Source organism: Psammomys obesus, unplaced genomic scaffold (assembly GCF_907164565.1).
Source record: "Psammomys obesus unplaced genomic scaffold, mPsaObe1.curated_primary_1811, whole genome shotgun sequence".
Taxonomy (NCBI): domain Eukaryota; kingdom Metazoa; phylum Chordata; class Mammalia; order Rodentia; family Muridae; genus Psammomys; species Psammomys obesus.
Window position 1 is genome coordinate 23540106 of NW_026592890.1, and position 26669 is coordinate 23566774.

At 48.2% G+C, this 26669-nt stretch overlaps 1 protein-coding gene across 2 annotated transcripts in view; it reads left to right on the plus strand.

Annotated features, from left to right (window-relative positions):
* The first annotated feature begins 224 nt into the window (after positions 1–224).
* Foxo3 (forkhead box O3) overlaps positions 225–26669 on the plus strand; it is a 98838-nt gene continuing 72393 nt past the window's right edge. Inside the window, exons 1-2 of one of the 2 annotated variants that reach the window (XM_055615975.1) lie at positions 225–415; positions 1405–2134. In XM_055615975.1, the coding sequence (XP_055471950.1) occupies positions 1517–2134 (618 nt within the window). In that variant the 5' untranslated portion in view covers positions 225–415; positions 1405–1516. Of the gene's footprint in view, positions 416–1333; positions 2135–26669 lie in introns of those variants that run through there. The other variant, XM_055615976.1, reaches the window with a different exon arrangement.

Consider the following 26669-nt stretch of genomic DNA (forward strand, 5'->3'; position numbering starts at 1 on the left):
CTCCGCGGGGGTGGGGTGGGGGAGCCGGCGGAGCCCCGCCCCCGGCCCCGCCCCCGAAGGCCGGCCCCGCCCCCGCAGCCCCGCGCAGGCGCGGGCGCGCACACACGCGCACTCCCACACGCACGCACGGCGGCCCTCCCGGCCCCCGCCCCGGCCCTCCCCCTGGGCGGGGACCCGCCCCGCCGTCAGCCTAGGTTGAGGCCCGCTGCGTGTGTCTATAACTTTGTGCTGCCGCCGCGGCCGCCCTGCTCGTGTGAAGGGAGGAGGAGGAATGTGGAAGGCGGCGGCGCGCAGGCTGACAGGCGGTTCCTCGGGCGGGCTGCGGCGGCGGCCTGAGCGTCCCCTCGGCGCGGCGCCCCGGGCTCGCGCGGGATCGTGCGTCCTCCCGCCTCGTCCCTGAAGGGAAGGAGCCGAGGTAGGCGCCGGAGCCGTGCAGCGGGGCGGCCGCCTCCCCGGTGACTCCGGATCTGTTTCTGAGCTGGGCCGGGCGCTTCCCTTTCCCTCCCCCGTGACTCGGTGTGCATCCCCCCCACCTCTCCCGCTAGTGTCTTTAAAGGACTTGAGGGAAGGGGGAACTGTCAAGATGGCAGCAGCGGGAGCAAGGAGGTGATGAACGTGGCTGGTCCGGGTTTTCTGGCAGCCCGAGAGATTTGGCGCTTCCAGACCTGTTGGAAGATTTATGGTCCCACTTGCTTCCTCCCTCCCGTTTCTGACCTGGAAGGGGGCGGAGGGCCCCACGTCCCCAAGGAAAGACACCTCAGATCCTCTTAGTGGCGGGTCCTGCGGGGTCGGCCCTCTCCCTCCCTCTCTCTCTCTCTCTCTTGTTGGAAGTGACCCTAGCCAGTCTGCGCCCAGACCCCACGCTCGCCTCCTGCTCCGCGGGTGGAGAGGAAGAGACGGGAGTCGCCCTGCGCCAGCGCCAGGCTCGGGCCGCTGGTGTGGGAGGGGTGCGCAGGGGGGATCGGAGGGCCCGGGAGGGGGAGAGGAGCCCGGGACTCTGCGGACTTTCGGCTGCGCTTCCGCGGGAGGCACTTGAGCGGGCCCGAGCCAAACATAAACAAACGCACGCACACACGCCCGCCCTCCGCCCGCCGCGGGGCTGCTGGGGTCCGGAGGCCGCCCCGCTCCGCCCGCCCCTCCCCCGCGCCCCGCCGCCCAGCCCGGGAGAGACCTGGCGATCGGGCGACGGTCGTGGGGGAGGGGGCTGCCCCCCGCGCGCCCGTCGATTCGCTCGCGTCTCCCGGGCGGCCTGGCCAGGGGGCGGCGACTGCTGCGCCAGGTTCGCGGGACGCACGTCCCCAGGTCCGCCCGTCCTAGGAGGCGGCGGCGGCGGCGGCGGGCTGGGAGTCTCCGCGGACTGGGCTCCCGCACGGGATAACCAACTCTCACTTCGCGCTTCCCTAGGTAGCCCGAGCCCTTGCCTGCGCGGCGCCCCGGCCCTCCCCCGCCGCACCCAGCCTGGGCGCGAGAAGAGAGCGCAAGAGCCCGAGCCGCGGGCGGCGGGCAGGCGGCGAAGATGGCAGAGGCGCCGGCCTCCCCGGTGCCGCTCTCTCCGCTCGAAGTGGAGCTGGACCCGGAGTTCGAGCCCCAGAGCCGACCGCGCTCCTGTACGTGGCCCCTGCAGAGGCCGGAGCTGCAGGCGAGCCCAGCCAAACCCTCGGGGGAGACGGCGGCGGACTCCATGATCCCCGAGGAGGACGACGATGAAGACGACGAGGACGGCGGCGGCCGAGCCAGCTCGGCCATGGTGATCGGCGGCGGCGTGAGCGGCGCGCTGGGCCCCGGGCTGCTCCTCGAGGATTCGGCCAGGTTGCTGGCCCCCGGAGGGCAGGACCTCGGGTCCGGGCCCGCGCCCGCCGCGGGCGCGCTGAGCGGGGGCACACAGACGCCGCTGCAGCCTCAGCAGCCGCTGCCACCGCCGCAGCCGGGGGCGGCTGGGGGCTCCGGGCAACCGAGGAAATGCTCCTCGCGACGGAACGCCTGGGGGAACCTGTCCTACGCAGACCTGATCACCCGCGCCATCGAGAGCTCCCCGGACAAACGGCTCACCCTGTCCCAGATCTACGAGTGGATGGTGCGTTGTGTGCCCTACTTCAAGGATAAGGGCGACAGCAACAGCTCCGCCGGCTGGAAGGTGCGTACTGCCGGGGCTGGCCCGATCCGCTGGGCCTGCGCCGCGCCGGGCGCGTGCTCAAGCGGTCTTTCTGCCAGCCCGGGAGAGGCTTGGCCGAGGAGCCTCTGCGTGAGGCTCTGTGGGGTTCTCGTCACTCCTAGAGGGAGGAAGCCTGGGGGTGGCCTCCGAGTGGGAGAAGAGGGCCCTGGCAAGCCTAGGGCATGCCGCGGTGAGGAAGCTGTGGGCAAGGGACACCGACGAGGGACGGACCGGGACTTGTATTTGCTGGATGACCCCGACTGCGGGGAGGAGTTAGGTCCGCAGCCAACTTTGGAACAGAGGGAGTGGAAGGACGGTACAGGGAGGACAGTGTGGGTGCAGGGAAGGGGTGGGGGGGGCAGTGTGCATGATACTAGCAAACCGGATGAGGATTCCTGGGTCCCCCTTGTGCTTGTGGGTGTCGACGCCGACAGGGAAATCGATCCCATTAAAAAGAAGAAGCAAAGATTGCGGACTGTTTCCTGACAGGCTCTCGTGCCTTTCCTCACACCTTTGTTCTTCAGAGATGTCACTCTAGCAAGCCTGCCGGCAGGTAGCCTCTGAAATACTCAGGGGCTTGGAACAGGCCGGGTTCGGCATCCAAAAGGGTCTTGGCTACACCTGCTGCTCCGGTGGAGGCCTGCGCTGCTGCAGGCAGCCTGTGAGGCAGGTGTCGCGCTGGGGACTCCGGCCTGAGCGTTCCCTTTGTGGGAAGGAGGGAGGGGTTGATAGCAGGGTTGGGCCCGTGATGGCTTCTACCTATAAGAGGAGAGGCTCTTCTGTTCCTTTTCAGCCTCTTGGGGCACCCGACACGTGGTAGGGAGAGAGGTGAGGAAAGGCCGATGATGTAATGACTTCCTGCAGTTGGGCATCCGAAGAGATTAACTCCTGTGTCCCTGCTGGGCTGCCCAGCTCTTCAGGGCACCTCCAGGCCCTTCCCTAAAGCTAGCCGCAGAGCCCACGTCCTGGAGTTTAAGTCCCTTAACAGTTGCTCCTGCTTGTAGTTTTCTTCTTTTCGTTACTCATGGTGGAGCTCTGTGGCTTCTGGGTTCTAGCTTTTCAGGTGTGTAAAATGAGATCAGTTCATCTTTGCAGAGGCCTGAAGTAAAGCTTCTGGAAGAGCTTTGTAGATAAAGTGTCTTTACTGAAGAGCCTTGCTTAGGTGGTTTAAAAGCAAAATGTTTCTTTTTTCTTTTTTTTTAATGGGTGCTTTGATACAATTCCACAAGTCACTTTCATTTCAGATGACACAAATGCTGACGTTACAAGCTTATATTTGATCTAATTTTATTGATTTCCAAAGGAATGTCACACGTGTGAGGTTAGAGTTGTTTGCAGAAGGGACGAGGCTGCTGTTGGGAAGTGTTGGTAATGTGGGAGCTTTGGGCACTGTTTGGAAGTGGATGGAAAGGGCGGGTGTCTGTGAACGTTGTCTGGAAGGGCTGTGTTGAATTGGCAGAATGCACTTGGGAGTTTGAAAATTTTTTTTATGCCCATACTTTTATTTGGAATATTTTTCAAAAATTTCACACTTAAATTAAATCCTATATATTGGAGTTTGGTATGGAGGTTACTTAACTGTAAAAGTTAACATAGGAAAGGGTTTTGACCTTTCCAAATGTGTGTGTGTGTGTGTGTGTGTGTGTGTGTGTGTATGTAGAGAGAGTAAAAGAGGGAGGGAGAGATAGTGAGGGGACAACTTTTGTGAGTGTGTCTCTCCTGCCAACAAGCAGACCCTGGGTGTTGAACTCAGATCATTAGACTTGGTGGAAAGCTCCTTCACCCGTTGAGCCATCTCACTAGCCCCTTCCTTCTGATTTTTTTTTTAGGATTACAAAAGTAATTTGATTCTGTAAGTAGTGTTTCTTGCTATTGTGTTTATAAAAATACTAGTTTTGTATGTCTGGTTTTTAATTAATTTATTTTTTAGATTTATTTCAGAAAGTGTTACCAAAAGTAGCCACAAATTGAGTTTGGTCCATATTTTCATAAAGATTTCAATAGAACTAAGGGGACAAAGACAAATGTGGTTTTACATTACAGCTGTATTCATCTCACAGTTTTTTTCTTTTGCTGCTATCTCTTTTTGGTCAAAGCCATATGAAATACTGAAAATAGAACATGTCAAGGCTTTAATTCAGGGCATACATTTTATGATTACTTTTACTTTAATTCCAAGTATATGTGTCAAGCGACCCTTGAAGACTTGAAGGAGTATAATTTAGTTGAAGTTTTTGTAAAATGACCTTCGTCAAAGGAAGCGGCCATGCAGGAACTTCCCTATTTTTAATGATGGAGAGAGAAGGCCCTTTGAACAGGAGGCTGGTTTTATGTACGGGCTATGATTAATGGCCAGCCTTTTTGGTTTGCTGATTTAGTGGAGCTGGAAGAAGAGGTAAGGGGGACAGGTCAGAAGCGAGAAGCGACCCACTTCCATGCGCCTGAGCTCAGGAGCTGACGCCTGTGAGGAGTAGTCATTTTGGAAACCTGCACTTTAACCACATCACTTTCATTCTGAGCTACACTTTGGAATTTTTTTAGCTTCTAAAAATGTCTAGAATTCAGGTTAACCTGCAGACGTTTGCATACAGGGCAGGTATGCAGAGCCTGAGAGCTACTTTTGTGGCTATTTGGGCCTGAACATTATGTGATTCTGTAACTGGAATTATCACTTTAAGATTACGGAATGAAGCCGGGGCTTAATGGTCGATGCCTGTAATCACAGCAGAGGCAGGCAGTCTCTAGGAGTTTGGGGCCAGCCTGGTCTACATGGCTATTTCCAGGACTACATAATCAATAGAAAGACTGTCTCAAAAAAACCGAAATTACAGAATTTTAAAAAATTAGAGAAGATGTCTTGGAAATTGGAATTTAAACCAGTCATATCCAGCACAGGTTGGCTTCTTCGAATCACCTGGGAACAACTGAAAAAGCCTAGTGCCTAGAGAATTTGGTATAATCTAGCATCAGCCTGTTTGTTTGTTTTGGTTCTTCAGGTGATCGTAAGTGTAGCCAGGATGAGGATGGCTGATGTAGCTCCATCCTTTCATTGGTGAAGAACCTAGTGTTTGAAGAGATTAAAGACTGGTCTCAGATCACAGGTGGCGCAAGGCTAATTAGCAGCGACAGGTGGAGAGGCCTCAGTCTCTGTGCGTTATCACGCTTCTTTTCTTCAAACTGCCCTGAATTTTTCTTTCTTTCTCATGAGAAGCATATTTGGCCCGCCCCCCACCCCCCAAACAGTGGCAGTTTCAGCATCAGAAGGACACACGGGAGGCCAAGCAAAAGTGTCCTGTTGGGGTAGCTGCCGGTTCGTTGCTTAGAAAGCCTGAAGTAGCACAAACGGCAAGAGAGATAGCATTTTCACAAAAGAGGAAGCTCTTGCTCAATGCTGTGTGCCTGGGAGGATGGTAGCTATCTCAGGTTCCCTTGCCTCAGCCATTAAAGTAGCATGAAGGACCAGATGTGGTTGTGAGGTGAAAAGTTTACAGTTTCTTTACCAGGTTAAGTTTGCCTGAAGGGTACTGTAGTTAGGAGTGACTTCCCTCAGTTCCCTCTCCTGAGAGATCGGGAGGACCCTAGGAGTTACCAGGAACCCCTATTTATCATGCCTCTGTTAGCGGGGTCCCCACACTCCGTCCTTTCTCCTGCATGAAACCCCTGCTCCAGCAGAGAGGGTGAGTCTCTATGTCTGAACCTTTTATGGGAAAGTGTGTGTTCTTGCTTGTTGCCAAGGTAAAAACCAACCAATCAACGAACCAAACAAACAAAAAAAAATAAGGTGGAGAGTTGACCACCCCATGACACCTCCTGTGGAAGGGCCCCGGACCTGGGGAGACTTTAGTACACTGTATTAAGAACATGTTATTTCAGTTGCAGAGTGTTTTAAAGTTTAGTTTTAAGTTTCAGAACGGTATAGCCACAATTCCATGTTGGTTTGCAATTCTGACCTTTGTCCCTTTCGGCTACCCAGAGGCTGGTTGCTGTTGTGAGTGAGGAATCTGTCTCCTGCTTGGCCTTCGTTGTTTTGTAATTTCCTCTGGCAGCGCTGTCTTTGTCAGTGATTCTCAGTAACTTGCTTCCTCTTTCTACTGTAGTGCTGCCTGCACCGGGGCCCTGTTTTCCTCTTTTGCAAAGCTGTGTCACTGACCTATAAAGTGAAGAAACTGGACCTTTTAGACTTTGATCTTTGAACCCCATGTAACAGAAAGACTTCAGAAAGAAGCCAAGTGTGTGTTTTCATGTGTTTTTCTCCTCAGAAAATGAAACTATAGCAGGCTTATTTTTAGGAGACTTTAGGAGGGTTCTATTTTGAGGAAATGATACCATAGAACACGGTGAAGATAAACTTTTTAGTGTTCTGCTTGTAAATCGTATTTAAACATACTGGATAGTTTTATCTGGAAGATTAATGAAAAGGCCATGTCTACTAAAGAAATCATATACGTGGGCTGGAAAAAAAAAAAAAAAAACACTTAGCAGATACCATCCACCCAAAACTCTTGATGACAGTGCAGAGAGAAGCCTGGAAAGCCAGTGCATTTTGCTGAGCCCCCTCTTAACCATCGCTCATGCCTCAGAGTCCAGATTTCCAGGGCTGGAGAGAAAGTGAAATTTATTTTGTTTTGATATCTTTCCTTTAGAAGACAAACGTGGTCCTATTCTTGACTAATTTACTTCCTTCAGATGTGTCACAAATGGAGGAATCTAGGAACCGATTTGCCTTCTGGCTGCCATAGGAAGAACTGGGGAACAGACATAAGAAAGTGGTTAATGTTGACATCCATTGACATCACAGCTTGGTAGTAAGTGAATTGGAGGTGGCAGAATGGAAACACTGTATCTATTTCCACCAGTTACCGTTCATTCATTCAGCGTGTATTTATTAAAAGCACTGTGCACAGGGCACTCTGCCCGGTCCCTGGTAAAGATGGTAGTGTATGGCAGATAAAACTCCAGTTCACAAGAGTTTATGCTCCAGAGAGAGAGAGAGACTGTGCTTTGTAAACAAAGGTGTCCTTGGTGCTCACTTTTGGCATCTTGCACATCTGTGTCTATTTTTCTTAGTGTCGCCTCTGCCGAGAGGCTGTAAGAAATAGCAGAGTAGGCATTGCACTTGGATTCCAGCTGTTCTTTGGCTATCTGCAGACCACTTTGAGCTTGCTTTGTCGGTGCAAGGCCTGTAGCATGAGGCCTAGTGTTTGAGTCTGTTGAGAGAAGCCCGAGTTTCCCAGAGTCCACCTGTATTAGAACCCCCACCTGTAGCCCCACACTGATGTTGAGAGTCTGTTGGTGAGGCCTAGCGCAGGGAGGCCAGTCCTCTGGGGGACGTGGAACCAGATAGAGCTGACTCATCCGAACTGCTCTTCACCGAACTTCATAACTAAGAGGGGTCTTAAAAGGTCTGCCTCATTGTTCTGGTGAAGTGCCAGGCCAGGAGCACAAGCGTGACCGGGTCAGGGTTTCACAGCTTCCTGGGGCGCGGTTAAAGTGTGTTCACAGGAGTTCAGGACACCGCTGCTGTGCAGTGTCTGCTGCTAGCCTTTGTGGTTTCACAGCTGCTCCCGTCAGCGCAGCTTGCTTCCAGTTCTGCAAGCTCCTGCCTTATCTGCTCTCTTGGGCTCCTCCTCCGTCTCTAAGCTGACTCTCAGAGGAGTGGCTGGTTTTTCTTTTTGTTTCGTGGGGGGTTTTTTGTGTGTGTGTTTTTCCATTCTCCACCAACACTCTTAGTTCACCTTGCTGAAGAAGTCCTGACTTCCCTGCCCAGCTCATGTCTTTATGTCCTCCTGGTTCTTCATCTGTTCCCTCGACTCAGATGTGCACGGTGGCAGAGATAGGCAAGGGTGTGCTCCTATACCTGGAGGGGGCTCACTGTGTCCTCAGCTCGTGAAGGCGGCCTTCTGAGATTCTTGTTGCAGAAAGTTGAAGCTGTGACTCAGGGGTGAGGGTGTCAGCAGCCTTATTCCTCCTGGCTTTGGTGTTGACATGATGGGGTGTGAAGGTAGAGTTTCTATTCTTTTTTGTTTTCAGTTTTGCCAGACAGGGTTTCTCTGTGTTGGCTATCCTGGACTCCGTATGTAGACCAGGCTGGCCTTCAATTCACAGAGACCTGACTGTCTCTGCTTCCCTGAGTGCTGGGATCACAGGCATGTGCCACTGTGCCCAGCTGGTGGAGTTTCTTATAGTGTTGGTTTCTTACTATTAAAATCCCTGAAAATTACAGTTGACACCAGAAATGAGAAGAGCCACGATAGATGGCATTTTATTAAGGAGAAGATGAAGTCAGGTTTGCCTTTCTCTGTACATACTGTCTTCAACGTCAACATGTCTGTAGTGCGTACCCTCTCCCATAGGGGCGAAGCTGGCAGCACAGTGAGGTTGTTTGTAATCTTTGTATTTGAGGACCTAAGCCTTGGATCACGTAAAGCTTTATTTCCATCTCCTGGGAAGGAAGAAAAGGTAGCTAGCATTCAGTGACCAGCCAGCCACTTCCGGGCCAGGCTGTAGCTTTTTTGAGTTCGGGGTTTTCTGAATAGGTGGTTGGGCAAGTGACTTCAGTAGAAGACCTAGATACTGATTACATCACTGCCAGAGAGACATGACCCAGACCACTCCCTCTCCTCCCCCAGAACACCAGGCAGAATGTCAGCCTGTGGAGGGCCGTGCTGGAGGTGGCCTTGTGGGGTGCCATCTGTGACAGGACGATGGTGCAGCTTAGGCCAGTTCAGAGAACAAGTGTCCTACTTCTCAAGGGCTGGTCTGGGCTTCTGATCTTGAGATCTTTTTTCTTTCTTCCTCCTCTGCCAGGGACTGTGAGATAGCACTGCAGAGTGAAGCAGATTAACTTCCCGGGTTGGCCGTGGACCTTCCAGCAATTGTGCCCTGCTGGGCCCATGGTGAAGAAGCCAAAAGAAGCCAGGTTATCTTGGGGCTCCTACCGCTTGAGCTGCCAGATGTACCCTATTCTTTATAGTGAGGAAGGGAGTTCATGACAAGGAAGGGACACAGTACAGTTGGAGGAGACAAGGCCAAGGCACGAACTCTTCTCCTAAACCAACAGCAGGAACATTTGTTTCTCTCTGGAATGTGCCAGGGACAAAATCCATGGGAATGGGCTTGGCAGTCTCCAGTGTTTGTTTTGAAGTTTATTGTTCACTTCTTTGAAAGCCAGTGTGTATGGAGAATCCATATTACATTTCTATTTTCGGTCTGTGTATCTCTTAAAATGGTAATTTAGCTCCTGAAGCCACTGAAAATCAACTTTAAATTTAGAGCCAGCAGAGGGAGTGCACAGGTCTTTAAGCTGATCTCGAGTTTTTCATTTTCCATAAAGCTAAGACATCTTGATTTAAAGAATATTCTGTATAGTGCTTCTATGACTAAATGTTATCATTTCAAAAGAATACTTTGAGATGGAAATTAAATACCTAAAACTAACTTTTTAAAAGAAAACCTTAGTTTCCTAAGACCCGCTGATGACTTGTTGTCTAAAATAGTTACATTTAAATAATTTGTATCCCAGGCTGTCCTTGAACTTGCAGTCCTCCTAACTCAGCTATGAAGGCTGGGGTTACATGCCTGTCTGCTGCTCCCCACAGGTATGCTTCTAACTAAAAGGACCCTCACTGCCTTTTGTTCTTTTGCATATCTGGTTCTGATATTTCTAGCAGTATTTATTTATACCTAACACCTAGGGGCTGGTTAATTGGTAAAGTGCTTACCATGCAAACTTGAGGACCTGAGTTTGATCTCTGGAACCCACGTTAAGTTGGCGTGGTAGTCTGGGGAGATGGGCAAGGGTGAGAACACTTGCTTTCAGTCATGAGGATCTGAGTTCAAATCCCAGTAAAAAAGGCCAGGACATGGCTGCCTGAGTCCCTAGAATTGTGAGGAGGGAACAAGATTTCAAGCACCCTGGCCAGCTTAGCCCCAAACAGCAAGTTTGTAGATTGTAGATCAGTGACAGCCCCTGTCCGGAGGCAGTTTGCGCCACCGAAGACAGCTGCCACCTTCCACTGGCCTCTGTGTGTGCGTGTGTGAGGGCACGCGCTGCCCACTGGCGTGTGATGGATCCTAGCACTGGGAGATAATGTCTGCTAGATCTAGAGAGCTCTGGCTAAGCAGCCTGGCCCTAATGGGTCTGCCCAGGCCACTGGGAGAGCCTGTCTCAACAACCAAGATACCAAAAAAGCAGGTCGAGCGCCCCTGAAAAGTGACAGCTGAGGTTGACTTCTGGCCACCACAATCACATACGTGACACACAAAAGAATGTTAAGGATGTGTACTGATATGAATCTTTTACAGATCATGTTAGAATCAGTAGGATAGTTTGCTTTAATACTGTTTTGATTGTGGTGCTCTTCACTCTTCCTTTTGCCCTCCCCCCCCAATTTTGTGGTGATAGTTTTATTAACATTTGACCATTGTAGTGGGTTGAACCATGTTTTTGGATGACTCCTGTCTACCTGTAACCTCAGAGTGTGACCTTTTTGGAAACAAGGCAATTGTGACTTGCTGAGCACTTACTGAGTTCAGCTGCTCAGCCATGTGGGGTTTTGTATGGTTTTTGTTTTTATGTTTAACTTTGATCCTACAAGGTAAGTACATCCTAGGACAAGGAAATGGTTAAGATGGGGGCAAAGCAACTAGATTCAAATCTAGTCTAATCTAGTCTAACTTTGGAGCTCTTACCCCTTCTGTTATGCTCTCCTGCCTCCCGGAGCATGGGTGGGATACAGTAATTTAAAAGCTAAACAAAAGCACTTAGGAAGCTTCTACATGCTGTTTGCTGCACTGGTTACACAGATCACAGAGATGCTCCATTAATCCTGCAGAGTATTCTTTTCTTATTTTAAGTTTTATTTATTCATTTTACATCCCAGTAGCAGCTCCCTTCCTCATCTATTCCCAGTTCCACATGCCCTCCCTGTTTTCCCTGTCCCCCTTCCTCAATCCCTTAGAGAAGGGGAGCTTCCCCTGTCCACCCACCCCAGCATAGCAAGTCGTACCTGGACTGATGGAATCCTCTTCCCCAGTGATAGAAAAGCATACAATAGAATCCATGCCAGAGTCAGCCCCCATTCTCCTTACTAGGGGAACCATATGAGGACCAAGCTGCCCATCTGCTACATCTGTGTAGGGGCCTAGACCAGCCCAGGCATGGTCCTTGGTTGGTGCTTCAGTCTGCAGAGTATTCATGACCATGGGTCTTTGGAGGTGTGGTGACAGCAGCTAATGTCTTTTCTTAGTTACTTTTCTGTTGTTGCAGAGAGACATCATGACCAAGGCACCATAGAGAAGAAAGCGTTTAAGGGGGGCTTACGGTTTCAGAGAGTGAGTCCATGGCCAACATGGCGGGGAGCATGCAGCAGACAGGCAGGGATGTTGCTGCACAGCTGAATCTCAGGACAGAACCACAAGGCAAGGAGAGAGCTAATCGGGTATGGTGTGGGCGTTTGAAGGCTCAGCCTACCCAGTGACACACCTTCAGCAAGGCCACACCTCCCGATCCTTTCCAAAGAGTTCCATCAACTAGGAACCAAGCATTCAAATATATAAGAGCCTGTGGGGGCCATTCTCATTCAAACCACCACAGCTGGTGAGGAGTGGATATGGGCCAGGATTTGGCTTCTTTCCCTGAATATTTTCATGGAGTGGAACCTTCAAGGAATCTGAACGTCCCAGAGCCTTTAGTGGGAGAATAAGGAGGCTTGAGACTTACTCTTTAAGCCTGTCATTTAGCAGTTCTGCCTTATGGTTTGTTTACTGTGGGCCACATACAGAGTGTGCTGTTCAGAAATGGTGGAGTGTTGCATGGTGTGTAGAAATTCTTTGGGCTGGCTTTTCTCTCTGATATGTATACTTCTGCTTCCAGACAAGAGGACATGTGTGCTTTTGCAGCAGGTAGACAGATGGCAGATGACACAACCCCAAGAAAACGTGGGCTTCAGGGAAAAAGAAACCATATATATATATATATATATATATATATATATATATATATATATACACACACACACACACACACACACACACATATATGATTATATATCATATATACACATATATTTACAAGTTCTTGGCAGAAGTTTGGCTGCCGAATCAGATTTCATAATTAAAGGTATTAAAAATATTTTTCTGAGGTGATTGACTCTTTGCAGTGCAGTTATTAGTGGGCTTACAGGCAGGCTGCCAAGGCATACAGAGATGTTGCATAACGTTGCCAGCCAGGTTAGCATTTATCTCCACTGAGGAGCCGGCTGCTACTGTCTTCAAGATACTGTGGGTGAGTAAGCCCCCAAACACTAGTTTCGGTTGGCCACGGGAAAGTGTAAGCCATGTGCTAGTAGATAGGATTCTAGTTAACACAAGCCGTTCTGTATGTGTTGCAGAAAGCTTAAACTGTGGCTTATCATGGTGACGACGGGTGAGTGGTGTCTGGAGGGCATCCAGACGGTAGACTGAGCCCCTTTGATACGTGTGAGTGTGCAGGTTGCCTGGGCCTGATAACCTGAGCAGCCAGCGAGCAGAGAGGGTGGGGTGAAGGGCGGAGGGCAGCCAAGAGGGCAGGTGCCAGTGCCCGTAGCAACTTTTAAAAAGAGGGTACAACTCTGGGTATAAACCTGATGTGTAAAGGGTACATAAAATTACATCCACTTGAACTTGTTGAGGCTCTCCTTGGGAACTGGCATGTGGTCAAATGGAGGCCTAGGGTCTGTGCTGAAGTGCCTTCCTAGCAGACAAGAACAAAGCGCACAGTGAAGGTATTAATTCAGGCCACTCAAATCTCAGAACTGCTTTTCTTCGTGAAGTATTTTTATTAAATTTAAAACTAGTATTCTTTCACTATCCAGATAATTGCCTTGGCCCTGTGTTTCACAACAAGCTTGCACTGAGTGATGTTTAAAGGCCTGCCATCATCTCCTGATTTTTCACTTTCATTTTTCTTAATATTAGTTTATTTAATATTCAATTATATTAATTTTCTTCCTTGTTATAATGTTTTCCAAAGTAAAACACTTTGTCTGAGGTGTCTCCATTCGAAGTTTTTGATTTATGTGTGTGTGTTACATAACTATGAGATGCTGTCTATATGTGTGTGTGTGTACATATCTATCTATCTATCTATCTGTTTATTTATTTATTCATTCATTTATCTATTTTATTTATTTGTTTCTGGCCCTGAATTGAGGGCCTGCTCGTCAGTCTCTTTTGAGCTCAGGTTATAGGGTCATACCACCACTCCCAGCTCTTGTTTGAACTATTCACTGCGATAAACTCCTTGAACACATTCACAGCATAAAAACTCCCCAGCCAAAAAGGTCGCTGTTGCCATGGTCTTTTTAGAGTTCCTCCCTTGAGCTAGTTGTTCTGGGGCTCCAAGCCAGTGTTCACTTCCAAGTTAAGAATTTGCTAATTATCTGGGCGTAGTGCCTCATGCCTCATGCCTGTAATCCCATAACTTGGGGAGGCAGAGGCAGGTGGATCTCTTGTGAGTTTCAGGCCAGCCTGGTCTATAAATCGAGTCTAGGACAGCCAAGCCTACACAGAGAAGCCCTGTCTTTAAAAAAAAAATTTTTTTAACCTCTCTCACTTTCTGTTGGGTTCTCTGTATTGTTTTCTGTGTTTGTTTTTGTCTTTTTTTTTCCTAAATAGCCACATCCACAGCATTTATCAGCTATATATCAGTATATACATTATATAAATAAATAGTAGCCTATAGGCTAACACGGTTTGAAGCAAGTCATTTTTAAGTAAAATTGAAGCTAGGAGTTAAAGCATTTGCCTAGATTTCTCTAGGAAAAATAAAAAGATTAGATGAGCTGCACCATTTACGTAAGCCGAGAAACAGGCTCGGAACTGACCCCTGAAAACGCACTGGTCCTGGTCGTTCAGATATGGCTGGTGTGGCTTTAGTGCACTTGGGCTCTTCAGCTCAGGTAGATAACCTATCCCCAGGTGAGCAGGGATACTGTTTCTTGAAATTAGTGTCCTAGATCAGGCCTTCTATCTCCAACCCCATCCCGTAAAGATAAGTTTACAGCCTCTGGCTTGAATAGGTGCATGTCCTCTGCTGAACTGAGCTATCTCAATCAGTCCTGGTTAGTCTTCCCTTTCCAAGAACGATCCTTGTTTCAGGTGGAAAGGCTCTGTGATTTTGGCTATATCTTAGGCTTTATCACACAGTTACTTAGGTGGTATTTGGCCCTTGACCTGGACAAGGGTTAGCAGGTGTTCTTTGACAGGTGGGGAGAGGTTTATTCAAATAATCGCAAAATCAGAGCCTGCTCCCAGTTCAGGGACACAGCTGTGAGTTCAAGAATTTGTCTAGATGACTTAGGAGCAACAACACATCAGGTGCATCATTTGTGTAACCCTGGGAACAAACCTGGACTGGTGGAAAGGCCCTGGGCCCGGTTGTTGAGGCAGCTTGGCAGGTGCAGTGCTGTGCAGGCTTGTGGGCACCCATCAGTCAGTGAGGCTCTGGGTGTTGGATATCTTGTGTTGGCAGAAATTATTGGCTTCTCAAATAGTTTTAAAATGACCACCAAGTGAATTTTTAAAATAAAAACATTGCAGTTCTCATTTGAAGATTTACAAGATCTCATTTAAAGATGTCCATGTTCTGTAACCAAATTGATCAACCTGTTTTAGCTTTTCCTGCAGTAAAAATATGTCTAGAACTTTGTTTGTTACTGGTCTTGGTGTTTGGAGACAGGGCTAGATCGGGCTGGTCTTGAACTTGCTGCCTGGGAGCCCTCCTGCCTCAGTTGTCCAAGTGCTGGATTACAGGCATCATCACATTTGGAATTTTCTCTGTGCTTCCAAAGTTTGCTAATATGGATGTGATTGGCCCCAAAGTCCGCGCTCTACCCATTGAACTGGTGTCTTGTTCTTGGGGTCAGGTTATTTTAGGCTCATCCTCCTGCCTCAAGCAGGATCATGAAGCTGACCAAAGTCTTTTCCCTTGCTTGTTATCTTGAATACATCTTTATTGCTCAAGAAGAAAATATGTTGATAAGGTTTATTGTTTGCGTCACACAATTTGAAAATTTTGGGCAATCCAATTTATCAAGAGCATTGCTGGATGATCATTTAAACTACCAAGTGCTTGCAGAGTTTTCAGATTTATCTCTCCCCCTCCTCCCCTTTAAAAAAAAAAAAAACACAGCACTGTATTTTGCTGAGGGAGAAACTGAAGTATTCTGGCACATAGTTTCAAGGTTGAACCTTTAGATAATTTGCAGAAAGTTCAAGCTCCTTTGCCTCTAGTTTGGGACTGTTAGCTCTTCTGGGGAAAAGTACATCTTGTTATAAAAGGCTTTCCTGATAGGCTCTTGGACTGCTACCAAGCCTTTGGCAAATGAGGACACACTTTCACTGTGTTCTAGAATCACCTGAAGAGTTTTAAAATCACCAGTGCTCATGTCCCACTTAAGACGGTTAGGGCGGGGTCTCCAGGTGTGGGGCCTCAGCATCCATAGTTGTGAAACTTCCCAGGTGGCTATAATGTATATCCAGGGATGAGAACCATGGTCTTAGAGAAATGAGAGAGATGTTGTCTGTGGAAGTCATTGGCTCTTTTTGGTAATGACTTTTGGACCCCTTTTACTCTCCTTCTCTGTGGGAAGATTACAAGGTAGAGCTTGTCTCCCTGCTGTCATGCCCCCACCTCAGCTCTGAATGAAAAGAAATGTGGGAGAGTAGGATCTAAGGCTCTTGAGACAAGGGCATCTTTCCTTAACAAGCTATATTTAGCTACAGTCTCTTCTCCTTTTGTGTAATTGTAAGGTTTATTTAAAGTCCCCACCTCCCACTTGTCTCTTCTTGTCTCTCTTGGACCCTGCTTAACTTATTTTGAAGTCTGTGGGAACTTGTAAGAAGAGATGGAACTGTTCGGAGACATTGTATAAGGCTTGAAAGCTGAGACACACTAACTTGCTTCATTGAGCTGCCTACTGTGGTGTTCACCATCGGTCCCACCTCTCTGAGTCTCTGGGTTGTTGACTGGCACAGTGTGGTTCTCAGCGCAACAGTGCTGACATCCCATAGGCACATGGTGAGAAGACCGGTCCTAGACATACTAAATCAGAAATTCTGGACAGCAGCCCATGTTTAACCAACCCTGTGGCGATTCTGCTGCAAGCTGAGGCGCCAGAACTGAGCTTTTTAAAAGTATTTAAGATTTTTGCTTATCAGTTTTGCTTGCATGCAGGTAGGGCACCACGTGCCCTCCCGGCAGAGGTGAGAGGAGGGTGTATATGTGAGCTGCCTGCTGGGTTCTGGCAGTCAGACCTCGTCCTCTGGAGGAGCAGACAGCTGTTAACTGCTGTGCCATCCCCCCAGCCCAGAAACAGTCTCCAAAGCCAGTGGCTGAATGCGCGGAATTCTTGACGATTTAAGAAGTCTTACTTGGTTTCTGAATGCTGACATAGGTTAAATGAACAGACATCCTGTGATGGAGTCTTTTGAATGTAGCAAAACCCTGTCTGTCCCCTTGAGTATTCTAAACTGGTCTCTCTTTCCCTGTAGGTTTCTGAGAAAGGCAGGGAGGGACAAGTCTCCTTTCAGGATGGCAGTTAGGGGAACAAAGGTTCCTACTCAGTTGTGTAAAGAAAACCAGTGTTCATCCTGGATAAATAATGCTTTATTAAATTTATATAAATAATTTATATAAATTATATAAATATAAAATTATTTATATAGAAATATGTATCATTTACAAAATGATATATAATGTTTCATAAAGGGCTGTGTTTAGACTGGATTCTGGTTGTTTAATGAGCTTTCCTGCTTGTTTGTTTTTTGCCTTTGGGGAACGTCCCCATTTTCAAGACCAACATGAAGCTGGAGTAGCCGCTTACTCATCCCCAGACAGACATGAGAAATGTGGGAGAAAGATAAGAGTAAAATGTGCTGGGTGTAATCAGGGAGAGGAGAGGAGAGCAGGCCACTCTGCTGATGAAGTCAGGAACGAGCAGTTGACATCTGTCTTGGCTCACAATCCTAAATTGTGCCTGGCCTATTTCACCACAAGGTAAAGCAAGCCGTAGATGGAATTATTGCTGCTTGCCTGTATCATTGGATTTGTAGTCCATTAAGCAGGGCCTCATCATCGGCCATATCAGACATAGCTGATGGCTTTAGGAGTATAAATAGTGAAAGAAGAGTGTGTTGGCCAGGACTAGAAGTTCATTTCAGGACCTCTTTCTTAGCAGCTGCTTCAGAATGTTACATGGCATTCATAAACACTTGTGATACATTGTGGGGAAGCTGCCCATATTAGTTTAGATTATAAGCCCCTGTGTTAGGAGCGTGGCAGGTCTTAGCCCTAAGGATGTGGCTAGAATGCTGAACTCCCAGGGGTCGGTGCTCTGTGCTTCCTGAGGGAGTAGAAAGGGCTGGCAGGTCACTCTCCTGCCCCCATTAAGGTCCTTGAGAGGGTCAAGAAGATGGCTTTAGGTGTTGGACACCATCAGGAGGGACAGGCACAGGAGACATTTTTGTCTGAGGCTAGAGTTAGAGGAGTCTTCAGTAGTGTGTTCTGAGCACTGTTGGCAACATTTACGTCTGGACTTGAGAGTCCTGGACTTCTAAAGTCAGAAGTCAGTTGGATGTAGCTGGTGGGAACATGATGTGCTTGGAACAATGAGTGCTTTCCTTCCAAAGCTACCGCTGCCCACAGATGAAATGTATAAATATGGCTTCCATTTGGTTCCCAAAAACACAGACCTCTGTTGGCATGTTTTACGAACAAGAAAAGCAATGTGTTTTGAAGGGTTCTGGCACCAAGGACTCCTTTACTGAGGAATTGGGTTCCTTTAGAAACACCCGGGCTCATAGGAGAATGCCTACCTGGCAGTCTGGAGAAGGGTTGCCTCCACCCCAGTGGGACCCTGAGACCTTGATGTCAGTTAAGGAAATTATCTTTTCACACCTCTCTGCCAGAGACCCCAGAGGAAGCCCTTGGCTTTGAGAACATCCCCAAGTCCCTACTTCTACAAGTTGTAGAAATTGTAGGTGAAAGCTTTTATCTGTCCCCACTAAAAAGGGGGACCATTATAAACCTTGGATCAGAGTTGGTGTGAGTGTGCAGCCTCTGGTTTGTCCATCGTTTTCATGACTGTAGTGTGTTTAATAGTGTGAGCTTAATAGCTATTCTTCCAGATGAGGACTGAGGAAGAATAGGGACAGTTAGGGGAGGGATGCTAGGGTAGTGTCTTTCTACTTTGACAAAACTACAAAGTCAGTAATTTACCAAGCTTCAGAGGTTTTTGATTTCTGTAAATCTTGATCTTTTGATAACTGCCCAAGACCTAGGTGGGTGATCGTTTTTATCATAATTCTTATTCTGGTTCAAAAGAGGAGAAAGGGTAGTTTGCAGGATCTGCTGGGATGGAGACAAATGTTTTCACCTCGCCTGCTACTTTCTGAACCCGCAGTAAGAAGTCTGAATTGTCAGGGTGGAGATGAGTGTCCACATGGAACACAAGAGTCCTTTCAGGCCTGTAATGTGGCTCTGTGAGGCCGATTATTCTTAGGGGTGGCACTGTCCAACGTGGCCATTCTTCTTGAGGCTGCAGTGCAAATGTAAGGAGAGCGGCTGGTTGTCCTTGCAGGTCTGGAAGTGAGACACGGAGATACTTTTACTCAAGATTGCATCAAAACCTGCTTTTGGCGACTTTCTCTTACACTCTCCTTCCTCCCCCCTCATTCTCTCATTCCCCTCCCCCACCCCTTTTCCTCCTATGTGGGAGAGGCCCGTGTATATTTTGATGACTGGACACATTGCACCAAAGCACTGGGACACTTAGAGCCAGTAGATCCAGCTCTCGTTCCTTCCTTTTGGCTCTCCTTAAAACTGTAGGTCAGGACATTGTGGTGTTCAAGAAGGTGGTGACAGTGAGCCCTGCTGAGGATAGAGGGAGTACAAAGTGTTCCTGCACAGACATCTCGGTGCACAGAAGATGCTCTAGTGTAAATTGTGTGACTTTAGCGACTTATTTGGGGCACTGGCTGTGTTTAGGAGGGTTAGACTATATGTTATTTTTTTCAGAGAACACCTTCAGGCACTGCGTGTGCACTCATAGTTGGGTGCTGTCATTGATCGCCTCACTTTGTAACTAAAGTGCAGGTAGAACTTTCGGCCCAGGAGGACTGTGAAGCATCGCAGCTGTCCCATCCAGGAAAGAAGCGGAAGCTACGTTATTCTGTGGTTTGGAATAAATAATAATTGTAAGGTCTTCTGTTTCCAGAATTACCTTCCAAGGAGTTCGGAGTTAGGAGTCATTTCTTTTCTGTTGAGGCGGGAAAAGTGTTTTTTCTACAAACTGAATCTCCCAAAGTCCTTGGTGCTTAGCAGCCTGACAGAGTGAGAGGAAGGAGAGGGGGAACTGTTTGTGCCATCTTTCCCCCGTTATCCTCCTCCTGTGAAAAATCTGCCGCTTGATGCGAACACTTTCTTAAAAGGACATGGCTGTGAGTTTTAACAGTTATGTGGGAGCAAGTACCCCTAACCCTCTCAGGAGAAAGGAGAAATCAACAACTTTCCCTGTTGGGGAAGCAGGCACCTGTGAGTCAGATGTTGGGGTTCTGGGCATCTTCTTTTCTGAAGGAAGCAGGCCCCACAGTTTGAGAGCAGGGAACCATGAAGGCTACATCTGATGAGGACCCATGCAGAGCTTCAGATCTGGTTACAGGAACTCAGAAACATTGTTTTCTCAGTCACAGACTAGTAGCATCTTTAGAACTGGTTGAGCTTTTTGGAAAAAAAAAAAAAAATTCTGTGCAAAACAGGGATGTCCTAAAGACCTAAAAGAAAATAGCCGCTTGTCAGACAATGCATCCACCCTGCTTAGCTTTGTCGCTTTGTGTCTGTTGTGGGGATGAGTTAGCAGTGGGCTGCTAATTTTTTGAGGAGATAGTTTTTAGGGTAAACTTGCTTTCTTCTGATTCCTGTGCAGCCAAGTACGAGAACAGGAAGCCCAGCCTGACCCAGAAAGCAGCACATTTGGTCAGCCTGTCTTTCAGCTGGCTGCGTAAGTCAGGGTTAGCTGTGACAGCCAGGACCATTCTCCTGACTCTCAGGGCACAAGCGTGTTCCTGACATCTGACATCAGCCCTGTTCATTCACTCCCATTCATCTCACCTGACCCTGTCCTTAGAGGATTTCTGGAAGGACTGATCTGAGAAGCAAATTATGCTAAATTAATGATAAAAACCCTGAGCTGTGGCACCAGTGCCATCAACTTACCGCCCCCCAAAACCCCGTTAGGAAAGTAAAGCTCAGAGGTGTGAAGACCTTCTCTTCACATCACAGTGAGGCTGTTCTAACTGTTCATTGATTAGGTGTGCTCCCGCACGTGTATGTGTGCATGTGTGTGTGTATGTGTGTACATGCATGTGTGTATGCATGTATGTATGTATGCATGTGAGACAGATCCTCACCATGTGTTCCATGGTCTTGAGATAGCCCACCTGTCTCATGAAGATGTGCCTGTCAGGACAGCTTTCTCACTGCAGACACCACCACCCTGTTCCCTAGGGAAGAACAAGACTATTTTACTTACTGTGCCCAGCGTGGAGGCATTGCGTAAGATGTACCTGAGGGAGACTTTGTCCTGGTGGCCCGAGTTAGGGTCAGACCTTAGGCCCTGCAGTCCTTGTCTGGTGTCAGCTCTGTGATCCAGGGTGCTAGGGCCTGGGTTTCTAAATGACTGTGTCTTCTGTTGGGAAGAACTACTGAGTGTAATGCTTACAGGGACACCTGGATCTGAAGCGTGGGCAAAATGCCTTGGACTAATGGCTTTAACTGGCAGCACTTCGCTACAAAGGAAATTTACGTCCAGTTTTTTTCTGTCTTAGTGCTGGGTAGCCCGGACAGACAGTATTTGGGGGAGACTTGGCTATCTTTGAGAATTTGGCCCCCAGAAACAACTTTCTGTAACTCTTAAAGTCTGATTGCCAGTGCTCAGCCTCCTGAGACACTGGAGAAGTTTGGCATTCTCTGCACAGAGAGATTTCTTTTACTTTGGCCCCGAGAGCAATCTCGCCACTCCTACTCACTTATTGTTAGGAGATTTCAGTCTTAACACTGATTATTAAGAGGCTTGTGGCCAACAAGATGTCTAATGCTGTGGTGAATTAAATCTGTGTATGCTTTAAAGGTACAATGGCAGTCTATCAGATTATCTGGACTTAACTCCTGTGAATAGTTCCGTCAGTCACACAGATGTGTGAGTGTTTCGGCCCCTCAGTTAGTCGATGGTGGCACCAGCATAGGCCTACAGCCAAGGGAAAGAACCCATGTCCAGGGCTCTCATGGCCTGGTTGGGACAGGACTTGAGGGAGGTGCCTGGGCCACAGCTGTGATTATTCCTCTGTTCGCTTCATTCAGCTGGTGTGCCGTAAGATTGCTTGTTTTCCTCTTTTGGACATGGGTCCTCACTGTGATGTTCAGGCTGTCCTTAGCATCCCGTGTTCAAGTGATGCTCCCATCTCAGCCCCCGGAGTAGCTGGAGCCACTTTGTTCAGCTTTGCTTTTTTTAAAATTAAATCCAGAATCTCACTCTGTAGCCCTGGCTGTCCTGGAACTCGCTATATGAAGATTGGGCTAGTCTCAAATTCACAGAGATCTTCTCTTCCTGAGTGCTAGCATTAAAGATGCATCCGCTGCACCCAGCCTGCTTTGCATTCTGACCAGTGCAGTCTAGTGAATGGCAGGTCTGAGCAAACAGTGTTACGGCATTTCTCGGGAGACCGTTCTCAATAACTTTGGCTAGAAAAGAAGGGTAGTGATGTTGAGTTTTCCATTGTGACATGTCTCATTGCATTTATTATTTTCATCTCTGACAATAAAATTCCTGACAGCACAATGTAGTGTTTTTCTTTTGTTGACGAGAGAGTATTACGGTAATCAAAAACTTGGCACAGAACCTTCACAATTCCCAAGGAAGAGTGCTGGAGCACAGACGCTACTTGGTGACTGAGGTATTGGGAGCTGGTGTTGCCCTCCATTCATTTTAGCCCTGTTATTTGTTTGTGTAACCATGAAAGAATACCGAGTCTGCTTTCTTAAACAGAGATAGCCTGGCTCATTCCCAACAGATAGTTTATTAGGGGAATCAAGGAGTGGAAGGCATATCACAACTCCAGGTGCTCTGCGGTAATTGGGAAATTTCACCTGTAGTCTTGTTCTCTGGAAACTTGGCATTTATCAGGATACAGGGCCAATTTTGGATGCTCCTGAGTCCAGTATGTATGTCGAGTGGTTTAGATCTTTGTAGACTAGTAAAAAAGAGTGATAACTTTTCCAAGGAATCCTGGGCAGCGCAGAATCCCTCTAATGGGAGGCAGAAAGTTCCGCTCTTGCTCTGCTCTGAGTCTTACGGGTGAAGCATAGTCCCTGCACAGAGTCCCGAAGCCAGGCCCTTTTGAAATGAGAAGTTGGGTCCCTGATCTGTGTTGTGGTTCTCATTTGGCAATTGTCTTTGCCAGAATGTCCAAACCCTGAAGACTCTTGGCTGGCTCACTGCCCCAGCTTTTTGGGCAGCAGAGGTTTTCCTCTCAGAGTTTTTACATTCTGCCGAAAACCCTTTTAACCCAAGCCTTACAGGTCTCAAAATAACCCAGTACCAGGGTTTTCAGGCCACTCAACCTGTGCACAAGCACGCAGTGCTTTTTAGAACCCAGGTGGCAGTGAGGTCATGGCCCTTCTCGGACTGTACGCCCCCTCCTTGACACTTCAGCAGGATGAGGCCCGCTGCTTCTCCCGAGACAGCGGGGAGCCTCTCAAGGTGTGCCCCTGCATTTCTCTGCCCAGAGATGCCTCTCACCTCCCATTAGAGTGCTTAGTGGCTATTCGGGCGCACATTAAGAAGAGCTATCAGTGTTGTTCTGTTAGCCTGCAGCCACTCTGGTTTTAGTCAGATGAATATCCAAACCACTTCAAATACACATTGGCCTCAGGGTCATCTAAATTCCAGAGGCTTCTGCAGAGCCTGCAGGGGTGTGTGAGCCTGGGCATCAGGGCCTTTCGGTGGTTCCTGCCCTCTGGTGACCCTCTGGGGTGTATGGCAGAAAGACGAGGAACAAATGTCTGGCTTTCATCTCGTCCCCTCCTCAATTCTTAGCAGCCTGCCATAAACACTGACAGATCTGCCATTCCCGTGTGGACTCATCCTGTGGAAACAGCAAAGAGCACCTTCCCAAGGTGGTGTTGATTTCCAACTTCATTTGCCCATGCTCCTTCATTGTACCACAGTGGCCACTTGGAACAGTATTTGCTGCTAACTGGTAAAGACAAATAGTTAAGGGCCATATAGTCTTAATAGGTGTTGGAGTTAGGTTAACTTTGTCAGTAAAAAACAGCAGGCTCTGCTTTGAACTTTGAGTGACAGCCGTTTCCCTGCAGCAGCACAGCCTTCTCTTGCTGAAGACATGGTGCTGTAACACATGCCATTCTCCCTTTAGGAATTTGGTTTTCTAAGGTAGTGATCCGGTCTGTTTGAGCAGCCCTCTGTGGTTTACATACTTTCCTTGTAATTTCTTTTCTGGCATCCCAGGAATTTTGATTGGGCGTGTATGGATCTAGACCTCAGCTCCTGGGTCTTAACAGATGAAGTAGTATGGATGGAGCTGGGCAGATGGAGGAACTAGGAGAACTTGAGAAGGCCTCGTTGAGGAGGATGCCAGGGGTGGCTGGGGCGTGGTGGCATCCAGTGTCAGTGCACCGGCAACCAGTAGGCCACAGTAGATGACAAGACAGGGATCCTGGTGAAGGAGGCATGGAGGAAAGGGCCCCGAAGTCAGTGTGGGGACTGCATTTCTTTCTTGTTGAGCACTATCCTTGTGATAAACCTGGAGGTAAATGGCTTCGTTTCTAATTGATGAAGAAAGCGAGCCCTGGACCTGGGTCTTGGCCATGCTTGGATTGGTTGGTGTGTGTGTGTGTGTGTGTGTGTGTGTGTGTGTGTGTGTGTGTGTGTATGAGGGGTTTGTTTACCAAACTCAAGCAGCTTTACATTGTGTGTGAATATAGACCCGATCTCTTCCCTCCACTTCCTCATGTTCCTATTTATTCTAGGCAGGAAGGGACTCTTGGTGACAGGAGGGTCTGAGACGTCTATTTTCTGGGCAAGAACTGCTCCCAGTTCTTATGAGATACAGGGCTGGGTGAGAGCGGGTGTCAGGCAGCTCCTGTGACATCTTTGTGTCACATTGAGATGGCAGATTCTTCCAAAGTATGAACTTGTATGTGAATGTGTGCTCAGGAGTGCGGGTGCGCGCGCGCGCACACACACACACACACACACACACACACACAGATTTGTACATTTGCTCTTGGTGAGGGCTAAGTTCACTAAGTCTCGGGGCCATGGTTTTTCTTCTCTTTGCTTTAGACCAGAATGTGTTCCTGCAGACTGACAAGGCATTGCTTAAAGCAGTATACTTGCCTGCTTTTGCATTGTCATCAGAAACCCTTGATGAAACATCTAATTCCTCTCTGAAATGATCTGTACTCAGTTGACTTACTTCTGGAACCTGGAACTTTCCTTTTGCCCACCTGGGTTGTATTGTCAGTCGTGGGACCCTTCTAATCTCTTTATGGAAAACTTAAGAATCCCTGCACTGAGCTGACTCAGACCAGTGTCTGCAGACTCCCAGCATCAAACGGGCTCCCACAGACGGTCCTTTCTCCTCCTCCAGCCTGCTCGCAGTGTGGCTATCCTTTCTAATGGCTGCTGTTTACAGTGAGGCAAAGGATATGTCTCATAATTTAAGGTTTTTAAGCTACTTTAACAGAGGGAAAGGCTCTAAATTCCACCACCATCTCCTCACCCATTGCCTTGCTGTGACCTCATTTAAGAATGTGTTTTGTGTTATTTTTAAACTGATAGATTCAGTAAAGGCAAAGATCTTTTAAAGCATATTGTTTTAAACTACTAATATTCATTTTGTAGCCTTTCTGGTGGTCCATATCTCTTGCCCACCACTCACGAGGTTGAGGCACAAGGTTTGTGAGTTCAAGGTCAGCCTGGGTACATAAGTCAGTTCCCAGTCAGTCTGGGCTATACTGTGAGCCTTGGTCTCAAAGAAAGAAAGAAAAAAAATCATTTTGTAAAGTTTTCAGCACCTGGCTTGTTTGTTTTGTTAGCTTGTTGATTCCTTTGTGCTGACTGGATATAGGTGGGCTTTTTTTTTCCCCCACTAACCTGTATGAAAAATTATGATTTACGAAAAGATAAATTGAAGTTGTTGATCAATTAACTGTCTTTAATGAGCTGTTACATTTTATAATTTTTAATGAATGGGCTAGTTTACTATTTCGGAAATTGGCATGCATTTATTTGTTACACAAAATGAAGTGTGTACCTACACAGAGACCATGCCTTCTCTTTTCTTCTCTCTGGTCAGTTCTGCTTCTCTTTTATACCCTCCCTCCCCCTCAAACAACAACAACCAGGGCTAAGACGAAGCTTTTACTACCAAGACAAACTGCCTCTGTTGCACTCTGCTGGCCTGGAAACAGTAGGCTATGCTGCCTGTACTTTAGCAGCCGACAAAGTAGGGCGGAGACAGTGCAGCCTGGGAGAGTGCAGCCTGGCTGGGCCCTGCCATGGCCTTGTGTTGGGGGCTTTAGCTGTGCTGGGATTAGTTTCTGAAGCTCAGGGCTGGGCGAATCAAGTAAACAGACTTTGAGACAGGCTGCTCCACTGCTCACTGTACTTTTTTTCTGGTTTGGACATGGAAAAGAGTAAAGAAACACAGTTGTGGTGGACCGTGACGAAGGTCTCTCAGTCCTTAAGGTTTATTAGGCTAACAGATTGCTCTGCATGTCCCTACCGACAGAGCCTTTCCTTGGGTCTGCTTTGAGTTTGGGAGGGTAGGAGGGGTTCACCACAAATGTGATCTGAGGAGAAATGGATGGCTTCGTGAGGCCACTGTGGCCCACTCCACAAGTAGCTCTTTCCTCTGATACAGCTTTATTTCAGAAAATGATTGTTTTTTAATTTATTTTAAAGCCAACTAAACAGCAGGGAGAAATATAGGATGTACTTTTTGTAATTTTTCTTGGTCACAGGCAGCCCACAGTTAAGAGCTTGGTGATGTAAGCAGGCACTTCTTGCCTGGGTGCTGGAAGTCTTGTCCAGGCCAGGCCTTGGCTGCCCTGGGCTACACAGACACAGGCATGACCTGGATCTTTGTTTACTTCCTCTCCAAGTGCTGGGGACATTCAGTTCTAAGAACCGTGTGCTTGCACAAACACTGCTGCCAGCGCCTCTCAGGCCTCGGTCCCGCCTGTCTTGGAAAGTGTGACACCCCTAAGGCAGGCCTCTGCTCTTAGAATGCTAGCCTTACTCCCCCTGCAGCGCACTCTTCCAGGATTCTAGTCTGGGCTTGCAAGTCTCCCTGCCTGCAGCCCGGGCTGGAACCTCTGCTAGAGCTCCATTAACTTGAGGAGCTGAGGAAGATTCAGGCAGGGGTTACTGCTGCTCCGGGTGGGCTGCTGTGACCT